Source organism: Syngnathus floridae, chromosome 3 (genome assembly GCF_059516105.1).
Source record: "Syngnathus floridae isolate MCC-2025c chromosome 3, RoL_Sflo_1.0, whole genome shotgun sequence".
NCBI classification, from domain to species: Eukaryota; Metazoa; Chordata; class Actinopteri; order Syngnathiformes; family Syngnathidae; genus Syngnathus; species Syngnathus floridae.
In genome coordinates this window covers 8527951-8541218 of record NC_142415.1, presented here as the reverse complement: position 1 = coordinate 8541218, position 13268 = coordinate 8527951, and the positions used below count along the sequence as shown (strand labels likewise).

General features: G+C 40.0%; 1 protein-coding gene across 1 annotated transcript in view; it reads right to left on the bottom strand.

Moving 5' to 3' along the window:
* Window positions 1-9562: 9562 nt before the first annotated feature.
* The window catches only part of trip4 (thyroid hormone receptor interactor 4), a 55895-nt gene continuing 52189 nt past the window's right edge, over window positions 9563-13268 (bottom strand). Inside the window, exon 13 of the mRNA XM_088370487.1 lies at window positions 9563-10960. Within this exon, the coding sequence (XP_088226613.1) occupies window positions 10896-10960 (65 nt within the window). The 3' untranslated portion in view covers window positions 9563-10895. The remainder of the gene's footprint in view (window positions 10961-13268) is intronic.

Here is a 13268-nt window from a genome sequence, read left to right as displayed (position 1 = left end):
AGCAACCAAGCATCAAAAGCACTTTTTACCATTTGGTTAAACGTACTTCCATTTGGAAACAAACCCAATTTCATTTGAGTAATCAAAAAAAGTTAACAGCCATATAGTTTAACTATCTGAAGTGTCAGTCAAAAAGACTGTAGTAATTTCATTTGAACAGATAAATTGATTACATGGAAGCACTGTTGCCCGCTGTCGATTAGAGAGAGAGAGAGAGAGAGAGAGAGGAGAGAGAGAGAGAGAGAGAGAGAGAGAGAGAGAGAGAGAGAGAGAGAGAGAGAGAGAGAGAGAGAGAGAGAGAGAGAGAGAGAGAGAGAGAGAGAGAGAGAGATAGCTGCTAATATAATATTACCTGTAATTGTGAAGCACTGGAATTAAGTGCATCGGTAATTGTGAGGATGTGACAAGAAAATCAAAATCCTTTTCAATTCCAGCAAAACCAATGTCACTGGAAGAGAGATGGAATAAAGGAACAAAACTGTGTTCTAATTTTCTCAATATGTTAAGTATTTCAAGGTTCTTGTACTGCAGTGTATAAATGTTCTCCTGCAATGAAATAATCGGACAAAACTTTGTCAGCATGTCACCTAATATATCAAAATTATGTTGTATAAGTCGATGTAGTACTGCGGCGAGCTATTTGGGTGGTCAAAGATGATTTATCCTGCCGTCTATGATTGGAATACTGAAATTCATTAAATAAAAAATACTTTTTTGAACAAAAAATGTCAAAACAAGGCAGTGTCACGTACCTACTCAAAGTTAAAACTATGAATATAGCATATTGAATAATAATAATATCAGTACAAATATATGTACGAATACATCATCACGTGGTACATGCAAATATTTACTATGATAAGACGTAACTATTGTTGTCGAGAAAACTAGTGATAGCCTCCAGCATAATCCAACAAATTGAGGTTGTTGCCGCCAATGGAACCAAGGACCGACCATCTGTATAGTGATTGCTATTGGCAAAAAACCAAAAAAACGGTTTCTTTGACAAATGACACATGTATTTTCGTTTCGTTGTATAGGACAAACATTCCTTTTTGACTCTGTAAACCTTTGCTTCAATATTAGCACAGCGAATCCAATTGAAGCAAATCCAAGAGGGAGTTTCTCATGAAACGGTGATCTTCTCCGAATAAGAGCCTTTCAGATATGTCAGACCTCCAATTCTGGCAACACCATGAATAACCTTTCATGTTCCAGCAGCTTCAAACACCAGTCAGGCTTTAAGTCGTTGTCTCTCTCAGCACTGGTTTCCCAGGCAACAAGAATATGATAATGTTGCCTTTGACATGACAGAGGGAATCATCTTGCTAACAAACACAGACAACAGGCACAGAGAGGACTGGCAAAGACGATGGGGAGGAGGAGGAGGGACTGGGCTTGAATTAATGGACTCATTTTCACACAGAGGGGGAAGCGGCGGCGGCAGCAGCAGCAGCAGCTCCTCACCATCCTCCATCTTGCTCGATTGCCTCAAATGCATTCCTGCTGGCAGGCACACTCATGCCTTCCCGAGGGAATTGGCAGCCTCCAATGGAGGGCTAAGTAACAGTCAGTGGCTAGTAGGACTGCAGGGGACACATTTGAGGTGGTGGCCGGCCCTCCGAGGCCCTTTCCAAGAGTCACGCCGACTACAAAGTGAAGGGAACAGGCTCTGTGGAAGACATGTGTTTTCCATCAGCTCCAAAGACCCAATCAGCCCAGCCATGTGGAATCTCACAAGGGCCGCCTTGATTTGTGCGCGATCATCTTTCCATTACTCCATAAAAGACGCTGTAAAGCTCTTGGACAGATCTGAAACAGTCGTGTTCGCCGCCACACACTCACAATTAAAGCTCCGTGTCAAACATTGTCGCACATTGGGCGCATTGCAGCCAGCCAGCCAGACAGCCCGTGATGGGCTATACTGCAGCGTAATTATATATGATTTCAAGTGGCTCACCAAATCCAATTGATCCTCCCTTCCCTGATTGATAGGTAGAAGGGCCATTTCTGCTGATCTGTACCTCTTTGTTGTGATTCACGTTTGCCTTCCTCTTCTCTATGGAGTGGAGCTCTGGGGATGGGAGCGTACAGAGACTGATGGCTCCCACAGGGTTTAACCTTAATGACAACGCTAGCACCACCAGCAGGTTCATATTTATGGTCGTGAGAGGGATGTCGCAGCAATCTATTTGATCGATCGCAGAGAAATTAGATAGCGACCCTCATGCACTTCTTGTGATAAATTGTACCGTATTATACCGTAGTTCTGAAAATAATAACCATAGGGGGGACATTTTTGGGCATGATTCTGAGCAGTATTTGTCAAGTGACACTGCAGGTTAAAACCACAAAAGAAGGTCAGGAGAAATTAGGGAGGTGGTAAGAATCAAGGAAGTCTGGTTGGCAGGAAATGTGTGCGATTGTGTGTCACAGATCATCTTTCAAAGAGACGGTCTGCATTTTATTTCACAATTCAAAGCGGTTCCAAAAGTGTTTGAATCACCTTTTTGTCGCATGCTTTCATCAAAATACGCCAAGGATGAAGAATTGCAAAACATTGAGATGATGAAGGAAAAGCATAAAACCTTCTGCACAGGAAGTTGAAGTTACACAAAACTGTCACTCGTAGTTAGTTATTTGACTTTTATCTGCCCACATAATTATTGCCAATCGTCTGCTAAGAGAATTACCATTTCGGCTCCACGCTGTATTTCTATTGGCCCGGCTTCCATTTTTTTCACCCAATTGGGAAGAGAAAAACAGTTTTCATGGCGGTTGTTACAAAACATTTGTTGCTTCAGCCATTTTGCCAAATCGCTCTTTATGGTTACACATAACGGTCGAGGCGAGGCGAGGCGACCGCATTGTCATTATCTTGTGGCAAACGTGGCTTTGCGTTTATCGTCTCTCAGATCGCAATAGGCTAATGGTAATCTAGACTAATCTTGTTATGAATCTGCTACAGTTTCTATCTGGTAAGAAAACAGCAACCTGGACGAAGGTCTTTTACATATTCAAGGGAGTAAAGCTTGACAAATAACTGTGTTCAGTCGTTTAGCCCTCCTGACAGAGAAGCCCTTGAAGGCAAACTATCATCTGAACTGTCTTGTGGTGTTGAAACACTGAGCAGGAGGCGCCCTTGGGAGGGGCTGGTGTGGACACACATTAGATCCTAATGGCGCGAGCTCGAGGGACTCTCTTTATCATGGATCATGTTACAAGACTATTGGCTCTTTCTATTTGTTTACAACGTGTGGATGTGACTCTGCGCTCGCTCTTAAAAACGCGCGTGAACGGCCCTAAGCTGGATCTGTTTTTTGTGTAACTTCCTACTACGTGTTGTTATAGTTGTTACAGGTCGCACCTCATTCAGCGAGGTCAAAGGGTTGCGGACCAAATCAATCTCTCGGCAGCGACTCTTTGAAAATGCAGATGTATGTAAGCTATTTGTAATGGGAAATCCATTTTTAATTGAACAACAGTTTCCTCTGATGAGAAAGGAATGGCGAAAAGATGAAATGTTCCCATTTAGGTTGGCTGGTTATTGAGCGCTAACAGATCCTCATAAGAAGAGAACACAAAGCCGCATCCGTGTCTTGCCTTGAGGGACAACCACATTCAAACGTACATGTGCTTCCCCCTCCCAGATGGGGCCCAACTTAGACCTCCGGTCTAAGCAAAGCAACATGCCGTCAAGCACTTGACGAGCGAGAATGTCTGAATTGTACATTACACAGAGGATGTTGGGAAATGTTTGCTGTACTGTACACAAGGGCTGCAGCTATGGAATATTTTGCTAGTCTGATATCCATCTGAGAATTCTCACGAATTGTCACATAATTTGTTAAAAATATGTTTGTTTGTTTTTTGCCTCTTAAAAGAACAATTGTGAATACACACACATTTCCACTTAATAATGAATGATCAACTGGTTTTCATTTTTGGATCATCAACTTTTTCCTTAAATCAAAACTGTGCTTCGCAGCACACTATTTTCCTCTCTGGTAAGATTTTTGACAAATCTCTCCTCATAGATTTTGGTCTATTTAACTAAGTGACATCAGAATCCCAGTAGGCTAGCAATGTTGCTGGCTTAAACAGCAATTTTGAGTAAGCCTGGTTTTTTAAAGTGATCAGTGGGAAAGGCAACTGTGTCAGACTGTTGGCATCAATATTTGCAAAGTCATTTTCAGCTATTAAACCGTCTTGAAAAGTAATACGACGGCTTTTGCCAGCCTTTATGGGGCATTTGCTTACATAGCGGCTAGCTTCTAACACTGGAGCTGCCGCTAAGCACTGGCAATAGGCATTAACAATTCAATGTAAGCAAAGTGTTTTTTCTTTTCAGCATCCTTAATATGCCTGACTTTAGTGCAGGCAGGTTGGGTTCAGTTCCAACTTTGTGCCAGTGTGAACGTGAGTGACAATGGTTGTCTGCTTCCTGAAACTGACTCTCACCCCATCCAAGCTTTATTCCGCCCTTCAACTTGAGTCAGGCATAGGCTTCGACTACCCTGAAGAGGATAAGCAGCATAGAAAATGAATGGATGTCTCATGTCTTAAATTATTGATACACATTAAAAAAAACACACAGCCAACCACTCACTGAAAAACCACTTCTTTTATGCATGTTTTCTCCAAGCTAACAGCTAACTTTATTGCATGAAGTGATGCGCTGTTATGCAACAACAGGGAGATTATGCTTCTCTTTGGGTAATGTTGATTTTTATGACACTTATAGTAGTTTTTCAATAATGTGTATGCACATATACGCCTAAATATTGTTATCCAATATATCGACTGCAACTTCACATTAGATTGCTGGTTTGAAATTTACTTTTAATATTTAAAAAAAAAATAAAATAAACATTCATGTTAAAACTTGTCTGGGTTTTATTCCTTGTTTTTATATTCGCCAATTAAAACATAAAAATCAGACATTTGGGTAACTGCTTTATATGACAATATGTGTTTTATGTTGTTATATGAGTTGGTGTCGCCCAAAATAACAAATGCCAGCATCGTTCACTCACGAGCCAACACTAGATCTAAATTAAAAACAGAAAAAAGTGCTCTTGATTATGTTTGAATTTACATTAGAATGGTGCAAAAGATTGTGTTTCCTTTGAAATGTTGTATAAGAGTGTCAATCAAACTGTATTTAAACAAACAAACAAATCTTTGACTGATACGTGATATCAGTCTGATATCGCTTAACACAATGTTGACAGAAGGAACGATTGAAGAAAAGCAACTTTTATTTCAGCCGGCGTATAATTTAAAAGTCCTCAAATAAGACAAGTACAACTCTAGAAAGGCTTCTTGCAGTGTTTCTCGTAACTGCTAATAGATTCAGCAGATAGAAATTCACTTCCCACTTGAGAGTCACTCACCATTAGGGTAGGACATGAATAATTCTGGTCTTAATATCATGTTGTTACTCTATCATCAGTGAACCAAAGAGGGACAATTTCCTTCCCTAAATATTTCCTTTGTACGCCCATCCCTCTGTGACATTATGAGATGGATGAGCCAAAAGAAGTCTCCAGTTTGTATTGTTCTGCTGCCTGACTGCCTGCCACCACCTCTCCCAAAGACCTCCAAATCCTAATTCCCCCTCCCTGTCTGCCTGCCTGCCTGCCTGCAGCGGTGGGGGATGGGACAGTCACTGCCCTTAGTTCAATCAGCCTCTTAGTGAACACACAAAAGGCTCTGCTCCAGGAAATTACACCAGGCGACTTGTAAAAACCCAAACCAAGAATATATACCACGTAGTTGACGGAATTAAAACATGGCGGCACCGGCATTATAAGAACATTTTCTTAAATGCCTCCTGCACTTAATTTATCTAAGGTGGATTAAGTTGAATTAAAAAATGAATTGCAGTCTATCAACATTAGCTATGTCTACAGTCTGAAGGGAACAGATTTGAATATGTAAAAAGAAAGCAAACTTTCTTCACTCAAGGATTAAAAATAAATACATTGCATCAATAGTCTTTTTTTGTGCAATAACACTCCAACAGCTGGGCTATGATATCAGATTTGCAAATGATATCTATGTTCCCATGGTAGTCAATCTATTCCACTCCGTATTAGTTCTACATGAAGTGGCTCATATTATCCTTTGTGCGTGAAAAACCAACAGCACATGAGGCTCGCGCTATTTGTTCAGAAAAAAATGAGAGCGCATGTGCTTAATTGTTCCGCCGAGCAGCACAGAGACCTTGTTTATGTGAACTTGGATGTCTGCTCTCATCCAGAGGAATGTCCCTGATGTGGGGGACAGAAGAAAAGGCCACCCACAGGGCAATGAGCTGTCATCGTTCATTCACTGGGGGTTGAATTTAGGAAATTCTTAAGCAGCCTCTGCAGTGGGGAAAAAAGCAATTCTATGGGAGAAACTTCACAAAGGAGACTCTTGGAGGGAGATTACCGGGAGGGCTTGTGTTTGGATGCCGAATGCCGTGGAGCGAGGAGTTGTAGCTAATCTGCAACTCAAACAAGAGTAAATCGGAGATAATCAACAGCGATTTACAATGCCAAGGCAGCGAGAAACACATCGAGCCAGAATGACCGTGTGTGTGAATCTGTTGGTGATTCATTCACTATGATGAAATACGCCCTCAAGAAGAGGCTTAGTCGGGAGTGCCACTCAACAGGCTGGGGAGGAAACCGCAACGCAAGAGCAGGTAAAATGTTGAAACCCCACATTGCAGTGGCAAAAGAGGAAGAAAAAACCAACCACCAGTCATTGAACTAGATTATTCAGTTTTAATAAAGGTTCTCAAAAGCCCTGTGCAGGGAAAAAAAATTATAATGTCCAAATGATGAATTACACTTTAAGTCCAACGAGCTTGACTTCATGTGGAAAAATACTTTCATGCAATCTGTTTATTTCCCTTGTAATTGACTTGCCGTTCATAAGAAACACACATTTGTGGGATAAGCCGCATAACTGTGTTGTGGCCATGTCAAGTGAGCCAAATCTTCAACGTTCGTGCCAAACAGCTTATTCTGCTGTCACACTTGACTCTTGCTATTATTTCTTTGGTGGATTGAAGTCTTATCAGTAACAAGTAAGAAACAATACATATTGGCTATTGTACAGCTGGAAGGCCCAATAGCGTGTGAATGAGCCATAAAGAGACAACCATGAGTGCCCAGCATCCCCTCCTCAGCCAACGCGGTTATATCGCTCGGTGTAATATGAACAGCTCATATCCCATCAGCTACTCGTGAGAACAAAACAACATCGATCCACAAATTGTACAAATGAGAGTTCCTGTAATATCAATGCAAATCCACGACATTGATCTTAATCGCTTTCCAAGACTTTAGAGCAGGGGTGTCAAACTAATTTTTTTCGCGGGCCGCATTGTAGTCATAGTTTCTTTCGGAGGGCCGTTATGACTGTCAACCCAAATAAATGTATGAGCACCTCATATTATGTACAGTAAAAGCTACAAAACAAACTGACAAATAACTTGTTTTCAAATCAGACGAGTAAAAACTGGTCAAATATTTAAAAAAAAAGATATTATTTAAAGTGAAGACAATTTGCAATTCTAGTAATGACACATAAATTTGATGTACAATTTGTCTTCACGGGCCACATAAAATGATGTGACGGCCCGTATCTGGCCCCCGGGCCTTGAGTTTGACACCCGTACTTTAGAGAGCTTATAAAAATAAAATGTATCACCAAATCGGCCTTACAGTTTTAGCAATCCTCCAAATAATTTGCAAATATGCCATGAATGTTTACTCACTTCTGCATTTCACTACGCATTCCCCTCGTGTTTCATCATCAAGATAAATTTTTGTTGGCTTAATCTCAAAATACCAAGGTGCAATAAATAAATAAACCAGTGAGTGCTCAGTGCAAAACAATTTAGAATACATTATTGAAATATTTTAATAATTTAGATACTATTTAAATAAAGCATCAAAAGTAAAACAACTTGTCAAAAAGTAGTAGATGATCCTTTTCAAGAATATTTTTCTTCACTGGCTTGGATATACACAAAAGAGAAGCACCATTGTCTCTGTAAGATAAGTGAGCCAGCCTCACAGCATTTTAGAGCATGTTTGACTAGTTTGCACGGTATACTAAGCACATTTGGAAGAGGGTGTGCTTGGGCACAATGCATAAAGCAAACTACAAAATATGTGCGTTCGTTGACAGGGTGGACAACAATAGTGTGGACGTCAGCAATTAATGTGCTCAATAGTGATTCAGCTAGCAAGCCACTTTTTAACAAACATATTTTGGATTTGTAAAACATTTTTTTTTTTTTAAATCCATTGGTATTTCACAATGACTGGGTTCATCTTGACATCCTCCACAGTAAGATAAATATCACAAAACATACATTGCACTGTTATGTGTGAAACTGTTTGGCCACTTATAATAAGACCTGAGAGTTTCATTATTCTGCTACATTTATGATGACTGAGTGATTCCAATGAGGACACCCAAAGGCACTAAAGTGATATTGACCCATGCATATTAGAATTCAGGCGCACCCCTGATGGTGTTGCTGGTGTTTATTTTATTCTCAACTGCTTATGTATATATTTATTGCATACACAAGCATAGTACAGTAAATCTACCCTACCATACGTAGAATCTCAATTTTTCATATACATTACTCATTCACAACTGTATAAATATTTATAATTTATGTATGTGCAGTTTACACACACATACAGCTGCTCTTTCTGCTACAATTAAAACTGGAATTTCTACATTGCTTAAAAAAATGCCCCAAATCTGATATTTAGTTCTGTTCTTTCCTATGCAGGGTTGCATTCCAACAGCAGCCAACGGCCAACTAAAGGCCTTGCATGAATACTTCAGCATCATCATTGGTACGCGTGTGCAAGAATCAGGTTGCAAAAGCCGAATATGTTAATGATAAATGAGTCAATTGTCAAGTAGACAAATACGTGATTTTCCATTTATAAGAAAGTTACAGGTCACTTCAGACTAAAAGGCTCTTCCTTTTACAATTTACCAACAATCCTGAAAATGGAAAAAATATTTTAACCTTAATTTCCTTCAGTCAGGTAGCAAATAGAGTTCAGTATGATGTGCCATACACCCTTAAAAAGGCCACGATTAAAACAAGCCGATTTGGGTTAAAAATTTGACCTACTCAGGAGTTTGGGTCAATTTTAAAAACAACCCAGCAGTTTTAAAGTTGTATGATTAAAATATTATTTTTTCTTTAGTAAACTACAAATGTTCAATGATGCCTATTGTGCTACTCCTGCATAAAAAGTCCATACTGTACATATTGCGTACTAATGTCATGGTTTACATACGACTCCAAGAAAGACAAATTCACACAGGGAAATCATAAAAAAATGACATATTGTGACATATGTGCCCCGGGCAGTATCAGAGTATGATAAACATGCTGCGTGGCAGTGTTTAGACTGAACATGTAACAAAATCTTCTGGAGTTATCTTACGCAGGGCGTGTTGGTACACGTACAACGACGAGATAAAATACCATTGAAGGACAAAAAAAAAAAAAAAGCATGAGTCGTAGTGTTTCTCAGTGTGTTTATTCTTGTCGGAATGAAAGTGACCATGGTTGTACAACAAAATGATCCAAACTGTGTTTCACACAATGCAAGCTTTTGTACCTCAAATGGGCAAACAAAGGAAAGTGATTAAGGCTTGCTGTACGTTGCCGCACTGTGGGAAAGAAATGTAAGCCATTTGGATTGTGCTTGGATGACCCTGCCTCTCTTGCCAAAGCCCTCCGCATAATCACCCCTCCTGTGCTGAAGTAATTGTCTCTCAGTCTGAAATAAATGAGTAGGCTGTGTTTTTACTTCCAAACTATTGTCGGTCTAAATGTGGCCGTAGGTGCTAGGAGGGTAATGATAGGCTGGGTATAAAAAGGAGGGGTCTCCGCATTTCTTTTTATGTCTCAATCCGCCAGTAGTTGCTCCTCTGCAGTCTCTTTTTAAGATACTTTAGAAATCTGATAAGTGAACAAAATAAACTCAAGGTTTACTGGTATTAAAGATACTGTTTCATTCTGAATAATTGTGCAGAAAGTGAAAAGAATGGAGGTGCCTTGCTTAAAGTTAGTTTCTCCATCTCAGTCTTGTACTGTATTAAAACTGACAAAATCTTGGAAGGTTGTGCTTTTCTTATGAATCACTGAATTTCTGCTGCAGGGAGTCGCCCACCTTCTGACACCAGTGAATATCCATTCATGATCAAGATCAACAAACTACATTTCACAATTCCTTACCCTTTTCAGGTTGGTTCGACACTGTGTGTCTAAGTGCCATTTCATTTTTTGACTGTTTACGTGCACATTTGAAGGGATAGTTTCATGTGGGTTTTTTTTTATGTTGTTTGAGCATACATAGGTGAACGTCACCAATCTATCTACTTTGATGATGTCAAGCTCGCATTGACTGGATTTTTCCATTCTGTGTTCACGCTGCACGCAAGTCACTAGATATTCAATACGTACATCATTTTTTAATTCAAGAATCCAATCCATGGGTCATTTCTCCTTACAAAGGCATGATTCAAATACAATTTGAGCTTCCTGGGCACAAAAAAAAAAGAATTGTGAAAATCCAGCCTTGGGGACGCCTATGCGAAGCCAAGCATTGTTCAGTTTAATCAGTAAATATTTTGAGTTTGCAAAAGTCAGTTTTCTTAAGTCTTTTTACAGGGGAAAAAAAATCACACTTTTCTTGTTTGGACTTAGAATAGAAGATGCAATGTTCCCACCACATTTTCAATGCATTAAAATAAGAATGTTATTGTAAGGATTTTGAACTTTTACTGCTATTCAAACACACTGGATGTGAAACATTGTCGGTTCATTCTTCCTCATTCCGTTCGTTGGGACGTCACTCTGCGGCCGAACCGACCAGCCCCTTCTTGGCACCCTGGTGGTAGTGACTCTCCAGCTTCCCTGCAAGAGAAAAGGGGTGAAAGGGAAGGGCGGGAGGAAGGGGAGAGGAAGAGATGAATCAAAACACCATCAAAGGGACAGGGTGACCTTTCTGAGAGCTCAAGGCCTGCTGATTAGAGGCGGCCTTGGGTAGACACGGGAGAGAGCGGAGCACCGAGAGAGACGGGACGCGAAGAGAAAGCGAGAGCTAAAAGGCCAACGAGACTCTTTAATCCGTGGCTGAAGGAGATTAGAATACAGCCTTTGTTGACGGCAAAGTAAGGTGTCCTTTAATCTGGTTATAGAGATGTACATCAAGTACGAAAATACACCGGAAAGAAAGACTTCCTATCACAAATCCAAAGACAGCCCCCCCTAATATGAATAGAAACAATCAAAAAACGAATCTACTGATTGATCCTTGAAATGTTTCCGAGCCTTACAGCATATTAAATTGCACTACTATCAAGATGATCTTTACGGAAAACACTTGAGATTGTTTGCCATGGTGTGACTGACAATTAACATTGGTAATTATGAGGGATTAAATGTTAGACACTTGATATGCTTTTAAATGCCACGCTTCAATGAAGAACAAAAGGCCGTGCCAATAAAGCAGATGGGTTCCCACCAAGGGTCTGCTAAGTTTTTTTTTTTTTCAGCTGTCCTATGCTACTCCTGGTTACTGGAGCGTTTTGTGTAAAACTACAAAAAAAAGAGCAACACACACACACTTGACAATATCAGGCAATTGTGTTAAAGCAAACCAGACTTGCTTTTAAAATGCTTGTAAACACCTTAATCTGACTGTGTTTGCGTATTAAATGTTGGATGAACACACTTTAGCTACTGTTGCGTGTACAGTCTACTATATACAGCACTTCCATTGATCAAAAGTCAATGCTTTAATGCATAGGTGTCAAACTCAAGGCCCGGGGGCCAGACACGGTCCGCCACATCATTTTATGTGGCCCGCAAAGACAAATTGGGCATCGATTTCATGTGCCAATACTAAATTAAAAATTGAGTTCACTTTTAAAAAATAGAGTTATTGCTAGCAATTTGTATTTCCATTCATTTTGGAAAATATTTGAACTGTTTTGGCCCTCTAAAGGAAACTATGATGCAGCTCGCGACAAAAATTAGTTGCTTTAATGCATATTGATGAAAGGAAACCATAATGTACGTACATTTGCATTTAGAGCGTAAACAACATGCACATTTTTGCAAAACTGCATTTTCGCATTCAAAGTTGAATACAAAATAAGAAAAAATAATTGTGTTAATCCATGCGTTGCCTCTCGTTACCCTAATGGAAGTCTCTCTGCGATTACTAAAGATTATAAATGAGTGCAAAACATTCACAAGAAGCATGGCAGTGTCTGTTTAATCAAACTATTTAGTGGGAAAGCCCCATGCACAGCGACTACAATGAATGCATTCAAAAGAAAGGCTTGCAGTTGATCAGCAGTTTTTTCTTTTCATTCACTGTGAAATGATTTTCTTCCACCCAACAACTGGCAGGACATCTTTAGTAAAGTGAACACAAAATGGACACACACGCAATCACGACACTTCACAAGCATTCTGAGATTTTTTTCAGTATTCTGAGGGATGAGAACCAGTGTGGAGAGAAATCTCGGGGAGTTTGTTTGAAAATGGCTTAAAAATATGAGTCATCCATCAAAAAAATACTGACTATACAAAAACAGTTAAGTGCCATATTGACCGTTACAAGCTCACCCTGTTCTCGTTGTGAAGCTTTTATTTATTTTATTCGTTTATTTGACAGGGACAGTGTACATCAATGAGCATTTCTGTAGATGCAGCAGAATTAGCCAAGGGGCTATTTTTCATCTGTAGTCCCTGAGGCAAGATGTGTGAAACGTCTTTGCCCAAGAACACAATGACACGAGCTGGGTTTTGAACCATCGACCCTCCGGTTTCTGAACGACCCACTATACTGCCTGAACCACGACCGCCAAATATAGTTTAGGGGAAACAAGACATCAAGACACCAACAGTGAATTGGGGCACTCCAGCAAATGATTTGGAATAGCAGTTAGCAATTCATAGTGGGAAGGTGACGCTTTAGTGCAATCCATACGTCAGCACGACAGTCTATATGTGGGCCAATAATCCTGTCTATGTCAAGAATGAACAGACCAGGATATCATCACCGAGCATATGTTAAGTGCACCTGCTCAAACTGTTAAGCACATTGCCTTTTAAACGCTGCAAAGCCCTTTCATTGCTTTGGCAATTGCCGTGGTGATAAAACGATACTACCACCTCGACAACATTTGTCGGGAGGAAAAAAGCAGATTCT